The sequence below is a fragment of the Gambusia affinis genome, linkage group LG13 (genome assembly GCF_019740435.1).
Source record: "Gambusia affinis linkage group LG13, SWU_Gaff_1.0, whole genome shotgun sequence".
NCBI lineage: Eukaryota > Metazoa > Chordata > Actinopteri > Cyprinodontiformes > Poeciliidae > Gambusia > Gambusia affinis.
In genome coordinates this window covers 9,671,967-9,692,980 of record NC_057880.1, presented here as the reverse complement: position 1 = coordinate 9,692,980, position 21,014 = coordinate 9,671,967, and the positions used below count along the sequence as shown (strand labels likewise).

At 37.3% G+C, this 21,014-nt stretch overlaps 1 protein-coding gene across 6 annotated transcripts in view; it reads right to left on the bottom strand.

Annotated features, from left to right (window-relative positions):
- ryr2b (ryanodine receptor 2b (cardiac)) overlaps positions 1–21,014 on the bottom strand; it is a 72,574-nt gene that overhangs the window by 25,848 nt on the left and 25,712 nt on the right. For 5 of the 6 annotated variants that reach the window (XM_044135707.1, XM_044135701.1, XM_044135704.1 and 2 more), the window contains exons 38-74: positions 20,259–20,459; positions 19,259–19,370; positions 18,997–19,137; positions 18,462–18,738; positions 18,268–18,382; positions 18,024–18,156; positions 17,835–17,938; positions 17,590–17,725; positions 15,790–15,964; positions 15,498–15,606; positions 14,631–14,751; positions 14,036–14,205; positions 13,561–13,781; positions 12,335–12,425; positions 12,115–12,255; positions 10,444–10,607; positions 10,233–10,311; positions 9,996–10,085; positions 9,568–9,705; positions 9,404–9,481; positions 8,505–8,580; positions 8,307–8,427; positions 7,946–8,061; positions 6,809–6,885; positions 5,660–5,781; positions 5,457–5,506; positions 5,172–5,232; positions 4,167–4,405; positions 3,734–3,815; positions 3,115–3,245; positions 2,724–3,038; positions 2,414–2,651; positions 1,825–1,912; positions 1,605–1,691; positions 1,305–1,466; positions 1,127–1,189; positions 72–200 (exon numbers count right to left, since the gene is read on the bottom strand). In XM_044135707.1, coding sequence (XP_043991642.1) covers positions 72–200; positions 1,127–1,189; positions 1,305–1,466; positions 1,605–1,691; positions 1,825–1,912; positions 2,414–2,651; positions 2,724–3,038; positions 3,115–3,245; positions 3,734–3,815; positions 4,167–4,405; positions 5,172–5,232; positions 5,457–5,506; positions 5,660–5,781; positions 6,809–6,885; positions 7,946–8,061; positions 8,307–8,427; positions 8,505–8,580; positions 9,404–9,481; positions 9,568–9,705; positions 9,996–10,085; positions 10,233–10,311; positions 10,444–10,607; positions 12,115–12,255; positions 12,335–12,425; positions 13,561–13,781; positions 14,036–14,205; positions 14,631–14,751; positions 15,498–15,606; positions 15,790–15,964; positions 17,590–17,725; positions 17,835–17,938; positions 18,024–18,156; positions 18,268–18,382; positions 18,462–18,738; positions 18,997–19,137; positions 19,259–19,370; positions 20,259–20,459 — 4,953 coding nt within the window. The remainder of the gene's footprint in view (positions 1–71; positions 201–1,126; positions 1,190–1,304; positions 1,467–1,604; positions 1,692–1,824; positions 1,913–2,413; positions 2,652–2,723; positions 3,039–3,114; positions 3,246–3,733; positions 3,816–4,166; positions 4,406–5,171; positions 5,233–5,456; positions 5,507–5,659; positions 5,782–6,808; positions 6,886–7,945; positions 8,062–8,306; positions 8,428–8,504; positions 8,581–9,403; positions 9,482–9,567; positions 9,706–9,995; positions 10,086–10,232; positions 10,312–10,443; positions 10,608–12,114; positions 12,256–12,334; positions 12,426–13,560; positions 13,782–14,035; positions 14,206–14,630; positions 14,752–15,497; positions 15,607–15,789; positions 15,965–17,589; positions 17,726–17,834; positions 17,939–18,023; positions 18,157–18,267; positions 18,383–18,461; positions 18,739–18,996; positions 19,138–19,258; positions 19,371–20,258; positions 20,460–21,014) is intronic. The other variant, XM_044135702.1, reaches the window with a different exon arrangement.

The window sequence follows — 21,014 nt, the reverse complement described above, 5'->3', positions numbered from 1 at the left end:
CAGAGGCCAAGGAGGAAAGCTCTGCTCAGAGTATTTAATCATTTTTCTTTTTGTAGAATCAAAAAGCTCACCTGATCCAGGTAATAAAGCACCCGAGCTATTTCTAGAACCCTGTTCACAGTCCTTTGTGTGTCAGCTGGGGCCTCAAGCTGTGCTGGGAGATCGGCAGACAGAATCCCATGGCTGACTCTGTTTGATGCCTGTGAAGCAAAACAAGATTGATTCATTTAAGTCTTTTGTTCCAAATAGAAAGCTTCTGTTTATGGATTTATTCAAATTTAATATTGAATTAGCATGCACTTTTTTTTCTAAAAAACAACCACAAAAAAACCACAAAAAAACAAATGAGATGTTTGGTGAACTAAAAACATGATTCAGAACAACAGCCTGATTTATGGAGCGAAAATGTGCAACTCTCAATATTCCCAGAAGAACAGATGTGTTCACTCAACCAAAAAACTATATAAACCAAGAAAAATACAAAAAAAATATTCACTACGTTTCCGCTCAAAAGAGTGTGGAAACCAAAATTAAAAGGCATATTTTTCATCGCTGGTTTATGAATAAACATGTTTATTACTGACTCACAGATGCGGAAACAATGTCTTTGTATATTGAACAGAGTAGTGAGCTCATCATATTCATGTCTCTGCCACACAATGATTCACTGGTAGAGATTATTAAAATGATGACTTTGAATATTAAAAATTATGAGAGGTTTTCTGTTTCATATGACACAATTATGTTACAAAATTTAAGTGGATAATTTGTATCATACTGCTTTTTTAATGCTGTCTAAAAGTTGTGCATTGTGCTAAAGGCCGTACAGAGTTGTACTGTAATACATACAAATGTGTTAATTATTTTGAAACTGGAAACAGAAATTGGATCTACAGGGAAAATTGACATTGGGATTTCAGCTATTTATAACTTTGCCAGGGTAAATGTTTAATTGATTTTTGCTGATTTATTTAATTCCTTATTTGGAATAATAAGACTATCTATTTGGACTATATAGTCCCTTGAGTTTGAAATCTGTTTTTAAGAGAGTTATGGTCAAGAAAGCAAATTGTTAGGTGATGCATGATATTTAGTATACACAAGTAGTTACAGAAATAGTCATTACCTGACCAAAAACATTTTTGAGGTATCTCAAAATATGCTCCCGAATCTCATCTTCAAGGTTATTCTGTCAAGAAAAATGTTAAACATCTCATGCTTAACCACATTTTATAGAATTACGTCTGAACAAAAAACATTTCTAACACGAGAACTTGCTGAAACTGTCCGTATTTATAATTTACCTGAGAATAGCGGTTCTTCACCAACATGATAAGGTTCTGGTCACATGGAAAACAAACTCTGAGTCCCACAGGAACCAACTTCTTTATGGTAGCCACTATGAGAGACGTGTGTGCAGAGTAACGATCCCCCTTCATCTTCATGCCTTTCTTTATATGGTCAAACTTAACGTCATGCAAAGAGAACACATGTTTCAGCTTTGGACTAAAGACACTCAGCTGGTATAAGACAGGTGGACAAATTCTGGCATTGCATAAAAGCGTATGCGTAACCAAACAGGTCTTATCGTAAACATAGCTGACCTCCAGCATGTTGTCACCAGAGAGCAAAAAAGCCAAATTGTTGATTCGATTCTGGACCACATAACTCTGCTCTTCCCATTTGAAATGCTGGTGCAGAAAAAAAAACATAGATGAAGACGAATGAACACTATTTATGAGGTACAGGATTGACACGCACATTTCTGACATGGCAGAATCCTTAAAAAATAAAAATAAAAAAGATGCTGGGTGTCTTTCCTACATGAGATTTGGCCCAGAATACAAAGACCTCTGCCACCATGCTGAACAGCTGCTCAGCCTCGGGGATCGTCTCTTTCAGCCATCTGGCTCTGGAACGAGACCGACCAAAACGTATTAACATCACAGAAGTTATTGCAGTAAAGCTGAACATGGCTTGAAATAACGATTTGTACTGTGGCTTAAGGCATTATGTCTCTTTATATATTCAACATAAGCAATAAATCAATGGCTATTCAAGTAAAAATTCAGCCTCTTACTAAAAATAAAAGGCTTTTATTTTAAGCAAAATAAAAGCCTTTTATTTTACTCAAAAATAAAAGGCTCAATATATAAAGTATATAACCCAATGGGAACTACATTTAAGCATTGTGTAAATGTTTAAATGTAGTTTTAAACATTTACACAATGTTTTTGTCATGCATTTGGCAAAAAAAAGAAGAGTTTTTTGCCAAATGCATGACACCATAACACCACATATATAATTGTTATTGTGAAACTGTAATTTTCTTTTAAACAAATGTGTTCAGAATCAGGTTTTCAAGACAAGATTTGATTCCGAATCACATGAACTTCTGTAGTTTATCCCTTACCGATTAAAATCCACAAACTGGATGAGAAGAGGATAAAAGGCGTAGAGATCCTGGACCAGAACCCTGTACTTCTCCTGTATCTGCAGCTCTGCTTCAGAACTACAGCAGTCTTCTGCTTTCATCACTTCCTCTTCTAACTGGACACACTCTGCCCGCTTCCTCAGCTTCTCCATCAGGGGGAGAAAGTGACTTCTCAGCAGCTCGCTGTCGGCTTTGCATATGATCGGCTGCGAAAAAACTAAAACACGAGACAGCTGTCAACAGCAGGAGCCGGTGATTTGGCCACAGTTATCATAGGGTGTCAATATACCTGCAAGCTGTTTCATCCAGTCACCCTGGCTAGCGCCGACATGGTTGTGGATGATACGAAGGATGTGGCCAATCAGGTCGCTCGCATGCTGAGGAACAACAGAGCTGAGGCCCTCTGGGTGTCCCTCAGGGCCCCAGCGACACCAGTGTGAAATATAGCTGCACAACATGGGCAAGGTGACCTCTGCCACATGGATGTACTGCATTTGATGAGCTACAGAACCAGCAGCAGCCAGCTCCTCCACGTTCTCCAGCGCCTCTCCCAGTGAAGGAAAAGGGCGACACGTGTCCTCCATCCGGTCCGGCAGACCCTGATCTGATGGGAGGAATGGGATTCTTAATGGAGCTGAAGATTAAACAAAGAGCTCTGAAGAGAAATGATCACAGTTTACCTTTAATCTCGGTGGGACTCATGACATTGTAGATAGAATGGGGATTGCTGTGGTCTAGAGTTGGCTCCAGGAAGCATACAGGAAAAGCTCCGGTCAGAGCTGCTACACATGCGCCTGCTGCTGACCTCTGCCTACACAGCAAAGGCAACATAAAGGAAATATTAAATATATTCCCACAAACTACAAAAACCTTTTAGGGCCCCCCCTTTTTTTTATTTAGTCACAATACACATATTAACTTCAATTTGTGCACTGAAATTGTTGCCGTTCGTCTTTGCACAATAGCTGACTGAATGAAGAACATCTTCAAATGGCCATTTTAAAGTTTGCCACCTTGGTAGGCAGCTGGTCGCACACAAGATTATTTTTACTGCAAAGTGGGCAGAAAACAAATGCATGCCACAGTTTTCTATTTTATTTCTAAAATAATTTTAAAACACGTAGACTTCACAAAATGCAAAAGCTTTGTTGTTCACGATCGCATTAAATCCCTCAATCAATACATTAGAGTTTGTGGGTGCAAAATGTTCAAGGTATGTAAATGTATTTGGAAGGCACTTCATGTGAAAAATAATACTCAGGGAATAACACAGAATATATAAACAAGACTGAATATTACCCCTCCATGTAGAAGCTTTGACTGGTCCCCAGAGAGTAGAGGCTGTTTAAAATCTTGAAACATGACACCTGGATACCACCGACTGGGAAGACAACATGATGCTTAGAAATGAGAAGCTTCTTCTCAAAAACAACCAGGAACAGTAAACTAGTCTAGTGTCATGATTCAGGTGATGAACGATTTGTGAGTTTTCAGTGTTATACAGATGAGAAAATATGTTCCCAGTTCTTTGTGAACACAACGAAAAATTTAAAAACGTAAAAAGATACATAGACTACAGATGTTATTTAGCTGAGAAACTGAACAGGGTTAATACGTAAGGACTACTAACGTGTTTAAACTAGATTTGGCAGTGAGTGTTTTTGACTAAACATTTTATTTACTAAATTTATATACAAAAAACCCCCACTTTATCATCAAGACTAATTCTTACCCAGAACATCCACTCCGTAGTTTTGATTGGCAAGATGATGGAAGAGGGAGGTAAGTGTTGGCATTAGGATGGACGTTGCATAGTTAAGGGTGTTGACAACTCCTTTAGACAGCTGACCTCTGCTGTGAGGCAAGGTCTCCGATATTTTCCCCACAGTCATCTCCAAATCTGCTGCAGCTGCTTCAAAAAATGAATGCAGAGACGTCTGTATGGACTCTGAAGCTGCTGCCGTCAATATTCTAGATGAAAAAAAATATATATGACAAGCAGACATCAATATGGTACATTTTGCGTGTTGGGCTTTTTAATCTCTAGACAAATAGTGCTGCAGATCACTTCATTAAAATTCCTTTGGAAAGGCACTTTATTCAAGTAAAAGAGCAAACTTTTAATATATTGACTCATTTCATGCAGAAAAGTATTTCAGACTTTTCCATTTAAATGTATTTTTATCATTGTGGCTTAGAGCTAACGACAAACTAAAATGTGTGTGCTTTTACACAGAAACCACAATTTCTGTGCCAAATAAGTTTTTCATTGGTCTTACATAATATTGTCATTTTCTAAAGAGTTGAATTTTGGATTCTCCTTTTCTGTTAATGGAAATACACACCTAAAGTGCGTCACGCTGTGTGCAATGACTCTATATAATGTGAGTTTCAACTTTGAAAGTATGAATCTGTAGACACAACAGTTACAGGTGTTTAGCACTTTAATCTGAGATTCCACATGCTTGTGAAATAAAAACACTAAAAGAACTGCAAATCTATTCATCGGCAATAATAACATCAATCTTAGACAAGCAAAATTTGTTCGCAACATCATGCTACAGACTCTGCAGACAATAAAAGTGATATATACCACAATTAGATAGCATCAGTGTATCTCTGGCCCAATTACACCAGACATCCTATCCTCAGACATGGTGGTGCAACACTAATAAAGACTGAAGGCGGAATGAGAAGATCAATTTAAGGCAGTGTGACAGTAGTGCCATCTAGCTACCTTGCATCAAGCGCCTGAGCCAGAATGCGGAGGCAGCTTGTAACGGCAGATGCTTCGTCTCCTGGTAGGACAATATGGGTAGGACAATACTGTTGCATTCAAATCATGTCACAATACGTCAGTTTATGGACGCAAAAGCAGAAACAAAAACATATACAGCTACAAAAGTCATACAAAAGTCCAATGGCTCAACGCGAACTAAGCATCAGGAAGGCAGAGCATATCAAGCACACAAAAACAGACAACATGTAACAAGCGAATGTTTCAACAACTTTTGTTTCTTACCAATTAGTGAGATTCTGTGTCTTACCAAATCAGCAAGCTTACAGAAGAGACTGGATGTGAGAAAAAAACAAAAAAACAAACAGAAAACAATTGACAAGCTACAAGATATCAAATATGTTGGGCAAACTGTAGGTATAAATAGTGTTTTATACAAGTTGTTCCCAGAATAATGAACAAATGATTCTGTTTTTAGATCCGCATACCATAGAACCATCTCCTTTTCCCTTTTGGAGGAATGACTTCTGCTTTCACTTGAGTTCAGAGAAGAGGACAAAAAATACAGACGATGCCTTTTTACATACTGCTCCAATAGTGGAAGAACGACCTGTGGAAATACAGAGTAACGAAAAATACTTACTTCATTATTCACTATATGTCATATAAACAAAAAAAAAATTTCTTTGGTTAGTTGTGCACTGAAAAACAATTTGGAGAGCCATGCAACATGGTACAATTAAGAGATTTTTAGCAATTTTTTAACTCAAAAACTGGGTCCAAAAGTTCATTATAGAATTTTTATGATTAAAACAGGGTCTAAAAATACAAACAGGCCCAAAGCAAGCTGAATAAACAAACAAAAATACATGGTTTTTGTTGCAATAAAAAACCTCAATCACAATTTGGGCTGGATATTTGACCATTTGTCTTGGCAAAACTTGTGATTTTCTGACATAAACCCAACCGTGAGCTATAATTCACAAATCTTCAATTGGAGTAAGAATTCAAAAATACTTACAATTAAACTATAAAACCAGCAAGGAAATACATGAAGTAGTGATTTATTTAATACATGTAGATCCATAAAGTAACTCACAGGTTGTCCCCCTTTTTGCAGCAAAATGCTTGAAGTGCTTAAAATTTCTCCACAGACAGCCTGCTAGCATTAGACTTTCCTGCCGACAGGGCTGCATGGATGTGACAGTGTGGTATGGTTGGAGGACCGGCGTAAAGATGAGAAGCATGACCGTTCACAGTCTTGGCTGACTGGATATGACTCAGAGGGTCCCAACAATGAAAAATAAACCCATTTTACTGCTGCCTCCTGGGAGGCAGAGCATTGTGGGAGGCTTTAATCTATGTCCTGATGGCAATCAAAACGCCCACATGGATTTCCAAAATGGTTAAATAAATTACACAGCCACAAAGGGTTTGACTTACAGGGGTTGCCCATGGTGACCATCTAACAAAACTAATTAGATGTCATAAGTGAAATGAGAAAAAAAAGGCTAATAAGGACAAACAAAAGGCCAGTGGAAAAATTAAATTTGAAGTGGGCTAATTCAACATCAGAGGTTTCTTATCGTGCAGCAAAAATCAGCAGTGTTAAGATATGTAATTGAGATAAGGCAAACCTTCTGAAAAAAAATTATTGGCTGCTGATTTTGAGCCCTTTCTCCTTTAGGCATCTGTCCTCTGGCTTGAATCACCTCTGGAAATAAACATTAGGATAAATTAGTCCACAATCAGACTAAAATAGATTGCTCATGGAAATACATACAGCATAGTGCATTGCAGAACCTTTGAGTCATTACTAACTTATATACACTTTAATTTGCTTTCCAGGATTCCAAACCTTTTCATAATCATTTCAAATGGTTTTGATCAATACTTCTCCAGGTCAGGCAGCATCACACCTTTGCTACTGGATTAGTTTATTTAATAAATTAATAACCGCTCTTTTCAAGCATCCCTCCTACATGTTTGCCTATAATTGCTAGCAGGACCCACTTGAGTCTGAGTTCCATGAATAAAAGAGCGCTAGACTGTGGCTGTGTATATTTTGTGTATCAGCATTTTAAATTTCTTCTAATTCAACACTCACATTGCATAAACATGATAATACTTTTAAGAGCAAAGTTATGTGTTTGTATAAAAACTAACTCCAGAAGGACTTTTAGCTTTCGGGTGATGTGAGAGACTGTGATTGTGACACTGTATTGATAGCTACACTGACGTGTTTCATTTATATACTTGCAAGTTTAACATGGAGAATAGTGAGACTTTTAACTATTTCCCTTCACGATTGTGTTTTATATAGCCAAAACATGGCTTTCCAACGGAATCTCTTTTCACAATTTTTTTGGTGAAAAATGAAAAGAACAAAATGTTTAATGTTTTTTTGATTTTTTTTTTTTTTTTGTTGTTGTTCTAATTGGTTGTTAACCAGTGTGCAGAATTTAGGGTTTTTTAAATTCCCAGATAGAGTGCAAGAATACATACCGGTATATATGATGTTAAACACAATCTGACTTGCACAAATCAAAAATAGCCTGAAGCAAATTTGCCTAGTAGGTGAACCCTAGTAGGTAAACCCTAAATTATTTAGGGTTCACCTAAAGGACGCAGCGATACAGCTTACTCAAAATTACATGGAACCAAACAGGATGGCCACAAGATGCAAACACTTAAAAACCTTTATTTCTGTTTTTAACATTTTAGGTTTTAAAATCAAGTTTTAGTCTTTATAATAATATGAAATGTCACATTACCGAGCTTTAGCATGTTCTCCTGAGTCTCCTCAGTGTAATACAGCATTCGTTGGAGAAAAATATGTCCAAAGCAGTTTGCAGAAGGAGGGAAGTCAATTTCCACAGATTTTCGATCTCTGTAGGGGATTTGCCACACAACATTATAATTAATATAATTCATTTTATACTTTGTAATGTTGAATCTTTGTTCATTGCTTAATTTTTATACAGCAGGGTTTCACTGGGAGAGGAAAGAGTTGAGACGTTTGTGACCTATGCAAGCTATTATAGCAGCTATATTAAAGAATAATCAGACAGTTCAGGAGGTTCTGGTCACATAATTCACACTCTTCCCCATCATAACTGACAAGCCGGTACCTACCTCCACACAGTGTAGCCATGGAGCAAAAAAAACTTCAGTATCTCCTGAGCTTTTTCTCTGAACTTGGTCTTCTCCTTGGCAGTCAGAGCGTCGTATGGAACCAGCATCGAATGACCTCCACCTTTCGAGAATGGAAATGTATTCAAAGAATTGAAACTTTGAAAGAGATATAGACGATTTACAACTATAGTTTCTTACCTCTGCTCTCAAGTTCTAACTTCTTAGTCTTGGCCCAGGCATTATGATAGTTTTCACCCAACTGTTCGGCCATTGCCTAAAGGCAACAAGATTTTTGTGGTTTATCAGAAAGGCTGTTTCTTGCAAAGTCAATCAAATCTGTTGTACTTTTTAAAATTTTGTCCAATTACGTTGATAAACCTCAACGTGTTTTAGGGAGGACTTTATACAACACACCAGCACAAAATAGTGAAAAGCTGTAAAGTAGAAGAAAATTAGACAACAGTTTCTGAAAACTTTTACAAATAATGAAAAAAAAATTATAATTTGAAAAGTGTGACACACCCAACCAATAAGCCCCTTTTAACATGATAATCTTAAACAATTACCAGGGCACCGAGAAGCTTTCAAAACTCACTTATTGTGTCTATAAAGTTTACCGGTTTTCAATTTAACCTCACAATAAATAAAGCTGTTTTGTGAAGATCTAGGGCATTTCATGGAGGACATTGGTGGAAAAACAGCAAAGAAACACAACAAAAAGGTTAAGGATAAACTTGTTAATAGGTGTGCAGCACTGTCCGGTTGCACAACAAAATCTCAAGTTCTGCTATGACAAACTGGTCAGCGCTCATGGGAATACAGGATAGCCCAAGATACAGATGCACCTTCCAGTGGGACAGCGACTCTAAACTTGGAAGACACATTTTATTTGTAAAAAGCCCTTTGTTTGTCTATAACAAAGTCCTCCAAAATCACACTAAAGTTTGTAGTTATCTTTGACAGAATCTGAAAATACGGTACTCAAATACTAAGTATTTTAAGTATTTTTTAAGTATTTCTCACAGGTAAACTTGTTGTTCACGGCAAACTTCTAATTTTGGTGGTCGAACAGGGCAAATAGTATCATTAGGACTTACACACTGTTCCCATGATAAGGTGATGCTGCTCATGTCCAAAGGTTTAGGGCTAAAGGTGGATGCTCCTTCAAATGAGAGCTAAGAAAGACGAGAAATGATTGGCAGATGCTCACTGCAGGGAGTTTAAAAGCTAATAAATCAACATCAGCGGTGAGGAAACACACCTGACCAGCCTGAGAAACCGTGTGAACACAGGCATGAATGCCAAATGCATCTCCTTCTTTGGTACGTTCTATGGTCCATCCAAAGGCCAACATGCTCTTTATTGTCTCTTTTATGGCCCAGCGATATGAATCCTTCTCCTGTTTATGAAATGGCAAATGAAGAATTTAGAAACCCTTTTGTTAGTGTTCACAACCCCATTGCTATAGAGCAAAACACTACTATTTTAACATTTAAGTACATAAACTGAAACAACCTTGGCTGCTCAAATGGCATGTTTTGTGGCAAATGCAGGGGTAATCGGAATACAGTGAAGCAGATCAGTTTAATGTTTTATATTACACAACACACATTATATGCAGGTCCCTTTCGAATGGTTCAGTTCACTGCTTTCAATGTAGAAGCACACTAAAAGCTGACTTTAATCTACCTTTTCAGCCAGAGCCCTGTATGGCTTCAGGAGAGGGTGGACCTTGGTGTTTTCACACAGCTGATCGCCATGTACCCAGCCACTGGCAAACTGTTGGGAATAAAACACATGTAATAATCATCCTTGCAGCACTAAACGTCAGGCTAGTTGCCTCATCAGCGCCCTAACTTTTATTATTATTGTTATTATTATTTCACCAAGTCATGCAGATCTAAGCATCAGTTATTGGAATATTACCTTTTCTAGAGACCACTTCTCATGAGTGTGCTCTGCGTACTTGTTAACTACAAAGTCCAGTGTCTCAGGCACAGAGACACTAGTGCAAGGAGAGAAGGAGAGAAACAGCACACAATCTAATCAGTTTGGCTTCTCCTCAAAGCAAATGAAAATCGGCTGGATGATAGTTGTCACTGAAGGATGACTACTGTACGTCTGTGAAGTTTCATACTTTGATGTATCTACAGGTTGCGGCTCAAAATATCCATCTGTGTCCACCGAGGTTATTCTGTCCACTTGAGACAAACAGCCAGGCTCCACATAGTCAGGAGGCAAGGCTTTGGCAACTGCAACAAGACACTGCACGCACAAACTTAGCAGCTGAGGAATGAAGGACTTTGGAGTTGGAAAAGAAAAGGGGGAGAGTGGGGTGGAGGTGAGGGGAAATAAGACACAGCATATGTCATAAATTAGATTAGTTAACTGAACACAAACATTATATCTGCAGTTATTACAAATATATTTTCTTCGCAAGTCTTGTTCCAAATTGAGACTTGGCTACTTTAAAAGCAAGTCATCAGTGAGGAGATCAGGTTAATTTATCATGGCTGCATCCTTGTTACAAAATAGTACACAACACGAGTCAGTTATCAGATTTCTTTCAAGAATTAAAAATCTCTGATCAAAGTTTGGTGTTTTATTGCAATATTAACCCTAATTAAAGGGAAAGCACGTCTGCAAATTGTTGTTTTTTTGTTGTTGTTGTTTCTACTGTGTTGCCATTCATCAGTCTAGATTTTGTGGCTTTTGAAAGAAACCTGTTTATTTGACTAATTAAGTTTTAATTTTAGAAACTTCCATAAAATGTATTTTTTCTATTTTCTACAATCTAACCTCTCAAACTGTATAAATGGACTTACATTATATGTGGTCAGAATCCATTTTTACAACCTACAACTGAGTGAAAGAGGAATGACTTTACAAAGGCTCATAACACTTTAATAAACTTATTATTACCTGAGGGAAAGATGTTTAAAACCCATAAACACATTTCTCTTCTATTGGAGCAGCAAAAGTTTAAACCTTTTAATTTGAATACATTTATTCAGTGAGGGAATAAAACTACAAAACAAAATAGCCTATTTCACAATTTTTAACATTCCTACAAGTTTCAATAAAGTAAATGAAGCAGAAGCAGTTATTACTTTACACTGTTTGACTGATCAGTATCTAAGAATGTTTAATTGATAATCCAAAATGTCTTGTTTCTTTGAGATAAAAACATGATAGGACACAGATAGGTCTGTTTCTCTTAAAGCAAGTATAACTGATGTTGCAATTTAATTTAAATATATATGCACATCTGGGTAAAGCTAGACTCCGCATTACCCAGATGTCCAACACGCAATTCAAAAACCCAAAGCAGCTAAAATGCATAGTACCTAACCTAGAATAGACAGCGTTAAACAGAAAAATGCTTTCTTCATTTAATTATCCCTGATATTTTTCGGGCTCACAATGACTAAGAAAAATAGTTGAGCTTGAGCAGACTGAGAGATTAGCTATTTGTTTCATTTACGGGTTGCGTCTCTTTCAAGTCTCCAGGAAGTCTGCACAAGTTTTGAGAGGTTTCATACCAAGATATGAATAATTAACAATTAATCTCCAGCGTGCTCCTTCTGCTTTCCCTAAAATTCTCTGACTATGCACCAAAGGAAGACATCCGAAATGCATTTCGCCGTTTCTCCTAAAATAGTCCGAGGATTGTCAAAGGATAAGGCTGGAAAGATAAAAAAAAATTGAAAGATGACACCATGCCCTTCCTGCAGCTGACTAGTGATTTGTGAAAACAATTTTTTTTATTTGTCTTTAGGTAAAGGGAATTGTATTACTCGGTGCTTACCTTTTTTGTCAAGGCCTTAAACACACCCCAGAATAACTTCCTAGACAGCTGGAGCTCCCCTTCAGAGGCTAACTTTTGTTTATCCTGACTTCCGGTGTGGGAGTAATACTTCCACATCTGCTCATAATGACTGGTCAACATCTGTGAATGATAAATGAAATAAAAAATTTATATATGTCTTTTCACATTATGTGTGGTAACCATTAATTAATGTACTTACTTTCAGGGGCAATTTGCTGTGATCTGAGAGCTGGAGAACATCAAACACAAGCCTTTGAAGGAGAGGCTGCATCATAGATGGCTTGAGTTTCCTGAGAAGAGCAAAGTGGGAACAACTAATTCACATGCATATTCACAAACTGTCCAAATGCACATATATCTTTTGTCTCCGAGGAGCGACTAATGTAATTTAAATGGCTAAGAAGTTAATTAATTTTTACAAGTCGCTTTAATTTGTTAAATTGAGAACAAAGTGGGAAAAACAGACTTCATAGTCGCTAATTAAAAATAATGGGTAATTTTATGGTTGGGTGGGTGAGCAGATATGGGAAATCTTTAGAAGGCTTGATCTAATGACACAAACCCAGTAAGATTCCTTGACATTTCTAACATCTAATGTATACAAGTAAATTGACATGAAATACATTTTTACTGTTGTGTCTGATTTTGTTAATGTAATGCCGCATCACGATGAAAGGGGAGGGCGCGCGCATTATGAAGGACTCCACCCATCCTGCACAAAGACTGTTGCAGCCCCTCCCTTCAAGAGGCTGAGGAGCATCCACAGCAAGAATTTTGGACCACAAACAAGCAAATGCAATAAAAGAAATCCTTCAATCCTGGCATGTTATGTTTCAGACATACTTTGGAATTAATTTAGTGATAATAAGTTGGTTTCAAAAGCACTAGTACCTTTTCGTTTGATTCTCCCCTCCACTATAACCATAATCCTCAATGTATTTTAATGGGATGTTTTGTAGTTGAACTATAAATGGGGGAAAAGTGGGAGTTAAGTACTTTCAGATTTTTCTGTGCAAAAATATAAAACCCGGTTAAATACGTTGAATTCTGTGGTTGAAAAAACAGGGAATAAAAAACAAGGATTTTCTTGCACAGCTGTCACAAAAAATTCAAATTTAAGTGGCTTAAAAAAAATGAATGGGGTTTTGGAAATGATTCAATTTTAAGAATAACTTCTTGTTCCATTGATTTAAATATAATCTTAATTTTCTCAGATTGGGACCAATTTTTTTTTTCTTTTCAAAAAGAAAAAAAAAATGTTGAAAGAACTTTAAGGAGAACAAAATGTACAATTTGCATTAACATCTTCAAGCGGATTTAAACCTTCTTTTTTGTGCATTTACATTCAAAAACAACCATATTCTATTCTCTTGTGCCATTCAACTATAACACTGTTTTCATCTGCCAGCAAGCTTTTGACCTTACCTGCACAAAGCCAGCAAACAATCGTCTGTGGTGTCTCTCTGAGCCCTGGTCAAGCTTAGAGCCCTTGAGAGCCGGTAGATTGTCTGGATGACAGAATCTACGAGCAAGGCATGATCCTCTAGATCGTGAAAGAGGGCTGAACATTTGGTGAGCAGGGGAAGGACAGCTGTGCACAAGTATCTATTGAGGGCAAGAGCCATGTCAGTAGATCCCAGGTCAGTCTGCAATGAAAAAGAGAGGCTGTTTTCTGATGGAGTCCAATGAAGAAAAAACAGAATCAACTTAATAATTATTGAATATCAATTCATATGCATTTTAAATACACAAAAACTTCAGAAACTAGATGTAACTTCATAATTACTATACAAGTAAAAATTTTAACTCATACTGAATTTCTTTGTATTTCACCAGTCACTTCCAATATGTCTTATTTTCAATATGTCAGTTGGATCAAAACAGCAAGAAAAACACTCACAGTGTCAAGAGAAACAGCTGCCTGAAGATCAGGCAGAAAGCCAACTTCCAGGAGGTGCAGAAGAAAACTTTGACTCTCCACACCATAAACGCGATCCAGGAATAAAACCATGGCTGCCTTGTGGTCAGGACAGAAAACTGTGGACAGGTCAGGCTCCACCAACACACCATCTAGACCATAAAAACAATTACTCAATTCAAGGTTACCATTAAATCCAAAAGGAAAATTAAATTCAACATAACATATGAAGCACAAATGAAAAGGGTAACTCCAACAAAAAAACAAAAAAAAGTAGGCAGCACAGCATTCAAAGTAGAATCAAATGCAATATTTCCAGCTTAAAAATGAGTAAAACAAATGTTCATAAGATCAAGTCATTAGTTGAGATTTTTTCAATAATTCTTTGTAGTGCATTGTTGCACACTTGGCTAAGACTAATATCATTTATGTTTGACCCATCCAGCCCAAGATGAAAATTTCAATATTTTATCCTAAAGCTTTAATCTCCCAAAACAGTAAAGCAAGGCAACGCTGCCAAAAGTGATCACATAAACTAGTAATGCATGTCCAGATGGTCTAATTCAGCGTATTTAACCTTCTGACACGGATGGGAGTTGAAAGCAGATGCTGATGACTCCTTCAAGATCCTGTACTGGGATGAGAGATCTCAGGATGGCCCTGATGCGAATGGCTTCTCCTTTGCCGCCCTGAATTAACTGATCAACAGTTCAAAAAGGAGAACATCTGGTAAGTCGCTGTCAAGATATTCACCAACACAAAATCAACCTGTAGCAGTTTTGAGCGCATATTCTACTGTACATATCCTATACACTACATGCATTAAATTATTAAAGTGCAAGTCTTGTTTTTTATTTATTTATGTCTAATAATACTTGTGATCACTGTTTTGTAAGATTCAATCTCACAAACGTCTAAAAGCAATTCATAATCATCCTTAAATTACTATTATCCACCCAGAAATTAAAATTCTAATTTCTGGGTGGTGTTCTGCTACTACAAGAAATTGTTAAGAGGAAAAATATGTTTAATATGCAAGAAAAAAAAAATCCAGCCACAACCCATCATCCAAAAATGCACACCAGACAGGCTGTAGCCGGACAAAAGCAAATGAAGTCTCATTTAGTTTTATAAAACCTTTCACACTTTATTGGCAAATCAGATAAAAGCACATCGGCACATTCCTACAACAATGGCTCAAGTCATTTTTTGCCAAAAGTAATTTTGTTAAAAAGAAAAAAACTCTTTAGGCAAAAATATTAATTAAGCCATAAGAATTATTTTTTTAAGTTTATCTTTCAGCCATCAGCAGGACAAATAATCACATTAGGAATTTTTTGTGTTGTGTGGTATAAGAATTGGCATTTCCTAAAAATAAAAAAAAAAAAAACATAATTTTACAGTTTTTTTTCTGTGCTATGGCAGAAAAACTAAAACTACTTGCATGCATCTCTGGAGCACAGCGTCCCAGTAAGTCAATAAGTGCCGAGTAGAAGGTCATGATGGCGTGCCCCATGTGAATAAGGTCATCCTCATTGCTGTGGACTGCATTCCTATAGCAGGAATCAATCACAAAAGCCAGGACATTTCTCAATGTCAAACACTCAGACATAATTGAAAAACCAAAAGCTTTTAGTTTTATAGTCAGACTTTTTTTCTGTGGTGCCGTTGAATGCATGACACATTATTTGAATTTTAGATTATCCGTTACGTCTTTGCATATATGTGATACAGACGTTGTTCTGCTGGGGAAAGGTCCGTCCATAGATGGGTCCTGAGAGATGCTGATGGCTTCCTTCATGGCGGCTAGCAGCCCGTCTCCCCCGTCGCCTCTCAGTGCAGGGCCAAAGCACTCAGGCCGACGGATCAGCAACCTCAAAACCACATATGCATTCTCCTCTACACTCTCGCCTATGGGGAGGAAAGCACACAAGGTGAAGAGAAAAAGTAAACAATGAAATTTTGAATTGTGGTAAAACACGTTAGCCTGTCTAAATGGTTAATATTTATTCTCTTGCATCTAGTTCTACTATAAGAATGTGTACATTATATTAATTTGCAAAACAAACAAACAAAAAACAAACAAACTGGTAAACAGAAGCAGAAAGATAATCACAACATAATCATATTCTATTAATAGAGCACAAACTGAAGACTTTAGATAAGAGGTGAAATCTTAAATTACAGAGAGACGAGCCAAACAGAAAGCCATTTGGTTGAATGGTAAACAACCTCAAGGGCAATTTGTAGAAATGACTTTTAGGCACTGGTTCAGAAAAAGATAATCAATAGCAGAATGAATTACCTCTGTTCCAAATGTCGAAGATAATGGGGAACATGAAATGAAGCAGCTATTTGTGGCTTTCAGGCTTTGTGTTTTGCTCTTTGGACAGAAGCAAAATTCTTCAGGTTCTATAAGCAATTATTATCCCATGCATTGTATGCCTTGAAAGCATTAACAAATGCTTCAAAAAACACAAGTAAATTTATTTATAATTAAAGCTGTTGTTTGTAATAGAAGCAGTATGCATTACTTTCGTTTTCCATTTTCAGGTTTTATTTTCTTCATTGAGATTCTGATGGCTGATGTTTATTTTTTTTATTACTTTTTAATTTTCTTTCCTCCTGAAAGCTGGGCTCATGCTGTTTGGAGGAAGGTGTGTAGTTTTACTACTCAGAAAGCAGTTCTACTGCCTCCTGAGTAGTAATATTTCTTTTGGTATATTACAACAGTACGTGAAAGCTAGCGCTAGCTATGCTTAACATTCACACTCTGACCGAAGAACGGTTCATAAAGTGAACATAGATTTTTATTTATTTTTATGTTTTTGCAGTTATACATTTTGAGGAGGGGCACAAGGAAATTTTAAGCCACAAGATCTCAGGATGTTAAAATGGTGAAACGTTTCTAATCAAAAGGCATCCCCCCATAAAATACTTACCAGTTACTGTTTCAGTTTATTTTATTATTTTGAGCCTTCGACGTGAAGACGATTCATATCTAAGCAATAAGTTTCATATCCTTAATAATGATTTTTGTGACTCTTATTTTTAAGTGAGACAGTGACCAAAGTAGTTTGAAAATGTGGGAACACAAGTTGCTCATCTTTGGGAGAAAAATGAAAAGATTGTGTTGAAGCATGGTAATTACATGTAATTACTGGTCATTAACTGCTGGAGAACCATACCAGTTCTTCCATGACTCTACAAGGATTCAGTTGGTATAAAAGATGGATAAATTTGTCATTTATTTTATCCAACCCAACTATTAGGTATGGTTCTCTTCGAACCATGTTTTGGAATAAAAATTCTTCTGGGTCAAACCCTGTTCCGTTGAATTAATTGGTTCAGACTATATTTGACCCATGAGAGGGTTTGGCCTAATAACCCAAATTGGATTGTTTTTAAACAACCAATTCTTTATGTACTGCGACTGTGTCCTCCAATATTCCTTGATCACCATCTGTGACAATTAATAAATATTACAGATTACAACTGAGAGAACGTTTTTTCACACTCTAATTGTGCAAATGTACCATTGCAGAACACAGCAAACCGTAGAAAGTCCACATAGCGTTCTCCCTCCACGGGGTTCCAGCCAATATCAGTGTAGCCTTTTGCCAGTAGCAGAGAACAGCTCTGGAGACCACACCCAGCAAGGTACTGAACAACCTGGACAGCAGATTAGATTATAGTACTAAAAGTTGTTTATGAATTGTTGATTCAGTGAACTAACTCATCTACTCATCTTTAAGATTCCTACTAAATTTTAATGTTGCACCTTCTCTAGGTCAGCTTCCTTTAGTGATAAAGCCAGCTCGTTATTATCCATAACAGAGGCTGCTGCCACATCAAGAGGAGTGGAGCCACGCATGGACGGAGAAGCTGAGGAGACAAAATGTTTGAACAATTTAAACTCAAACTGAAACCGTAACCCAGCAAGGTTGGCCAAGTCTGTCTTGCAACATACCTAGCCCAACTCTGCTGTTTTCCAGTAAGTATGTGAGGTGGTCGAACAGCGCTCCCTGATTGTGACGACTGATCCGACAAAAGTAGCAGAGGAATCGACAGCAACTGGCTACCATCTTGGGAAAGGTAATCTCCTGAAATGGAGAAATTTAGAAAGTGTAAAGAGGATAAATTTGCCTTTTACTTCAAAATATGTAAAAAGAGAAACAGTATTAACAACAACTGCTTTTCACTGTCGTTCTCACCTTAGACTCCCCTTCTCCCAGAACATTGACCATCACCTCCATCACTGTCTCATGCATGCCCAAAGCTCTCATTAAATTGGGATGTTGGTAGAAAACTTTATTATTCATAATATCTCTGCAACATATACAAAAAAAATAGTTATTACAGAACACTCTGTAAGGATTATGGCTCACTGGAGACAACAATACTATACCCTAGTCTTCTGTTCATCAGCTTCTCTTCTTCTTTCCCCATGCGGACACTCAGGAGAGAACGAATTTGGCCCAGAGACGACAGGAGTGCCATGGTGTCCTCCACGGAAGACTGGCTGATAGCGTATGCCTTTGAGAGTGACCCTTCCATTCGGCCCTCGAGGCCCTGATACTGGCGGTATAGCAAGGTGAAGATAGCCCTGACCAGCCCAGGGTCTTCTATCTCTCTCTCCTGAGCCCAGCACACCATCACCTCAGATATCAGCCTTCTGAGTGACTCTGCAGACATGTCAAGAAATGAGGAGTGTTGATAAAAGCTGGGGATGTGGAACCTTAAGGCACTTAAAAAAAGAAAATAGCTAATAGCTAGTACTTTTGAATCGTTCATTTTCCCCAAACGCTAAATATTTTTGATGCCTGATAAACATGACGGGTTACTGGAACACAGAGGATCAAATGTTCGATTCAGTTAAAAAAAAAATAAAAAAAAGGAAAGTCTTTCATGCTTCAAAATGTTTAAAAATAAGGCACACTTACTGAGACTGGATGATTTATATTTCTCCACTTCAGTGGGTTTCTTTTTAAGTCCAACTGCTTTTGCTGCTCGACTGAATAGCCAATCTTTCAAAGACATCTTGGTATCATCTTCCTCCTCAGAGTCTGGGACCGTTTCAGTGCCTGGATAAGACAGCAAATAAAAGGAAATTGGTGTGATTTGTGAGGCAATCAGACAAAGTGTCCTCTATGAGGTTTTCATTGTCCCACGACTTAATATGTGAAAGATAAGCAATGTTAGTACCACAGTGTGTGTTGAGGTGGTGATGAAAGTCGCGCAGGAGCTGTTGGAGTTCAACCGGACACGGACAGTTCTCCTGTTGCTCATCTTCTCTGAAGCTCAGCAGCAAATTGATCTTTTCACAGTGAGAAATTTTGTGAAAAATATGAACAACAATACTGTGAACTACAAGGATTCAGCATGCCTTGTTTAAAGGGGTAGTTCAGAAATCTTGAAGTGACGGTAAATATCTTTCTTCACAACTTCATTTAGTATAAATCCAACTTGAAGCTGATGGCTTTTCTAGTAGATAGAGCGAGAGCAAACGTCTGGTATCTTGCAATAGTGAGAATCAGTCAGGCAGGTAGGAATGATGATGACTGCAATCCCAAATCTTTAGAGTCAAATCTCAGAAATCTTAGGACTTTATGCATATGATTTTTTATGAACTTTTAATCTATGATATAATTTTGATTGGGAGGTAATTAAATGATTTCATAAACAAGAAATAGAGGCAGTAAATGCCTTTTATCTTTATGTCTAAAAACTGAAAACAGAAAGCATTCCTGGTCAGAGTCAACAGAAAAGTAAGGAGAAAAGTCAATAAAATATTGATGGCTTGGATCACCGCAATACGTTTTCTTTGCAAAGACTAAAAATGCTCCATGCGTTGTTCTTGGCACACATTTCACACAGACTAATCAGTTCTTGTGCACATAAGCACCCAATGCAAACATCACAATGATTCAAAAGTTCACATAAACAACCACGATGATTATGAGGTTTGAGTTGTTTTAAGGTGATTCAAGTTCATACTGGTCCCTGTCAGATCAGCTGCCATCTCCAGAACTAGCCGGTTTGGATTTATGCTAAATGAAGACCCCAACATTCTACTGCTGCTAATAACCACTTATCTTCTAACAATACCTCATTTTAAAAATTCTGAAAAAAGAAAAACAGAAAATATTTGTATTATTTCTTTGCAGTCCAGTAATACATCTGGACCTGTCTAGGTCTATTTAACCTGCTCTTGCGGAGGAAGTCGGAACTCCTTGGTTTTGCGAGCGGTCAGTGCTGCAGACATGTTGAGTGCCTGCATGACCTCAGTGTAGCGAAATCGCTGGTTCTCCTGCAGCTGACGCACAAAGTTACCAGAGAACGCAGTCACTGCTTCGACCCTGTGTCGTACCTGGCAGTCACACAGGTAGGACAACAGATGACAGAGCTAAAAAGAGAAAATGTGAGAATGTTTCTTCAGGAGCTCTGAAAGAGTTATAGTACTTTCAGAACTTATCGTACCTGTTTAACTTTTTTGCATCGCGTAATGTTAAAGGCACAAACTTCAATATGTTGTCTTGGTATTTTATGTTATAGACTAACACAATTTCCATAACGGTGAATATTGTGGATAATAAAATTCAAAAAAATATGGCCTTGTAATTACCTTCATTTACTCTAATACTCCTTTATAAAATTCAAAGCACCAACTGGCTTAAGAAGTCACCTAATTAGTGAATAGAGAGCATCTGGACATAATTTAATGTACAATTTTTGTGGTCACAGCAGTCAAACTGTCAACGTATTATTGCAGTGGTACTTGCTATGGGAAGTTTGAAAACCACTGGTTCAATTTTATGTGTTAAAATGGCCCTGTCAAAGTTCAGACCTAAGTCCAGTTGAGAATCCCAAGCTAAACATGAAGTGAAATGATGTGTTATTTTCTTTAAACTTTACACCTTTTTATTTATTAATTTTCTGGTTTGGTCTGCATCATAAAATC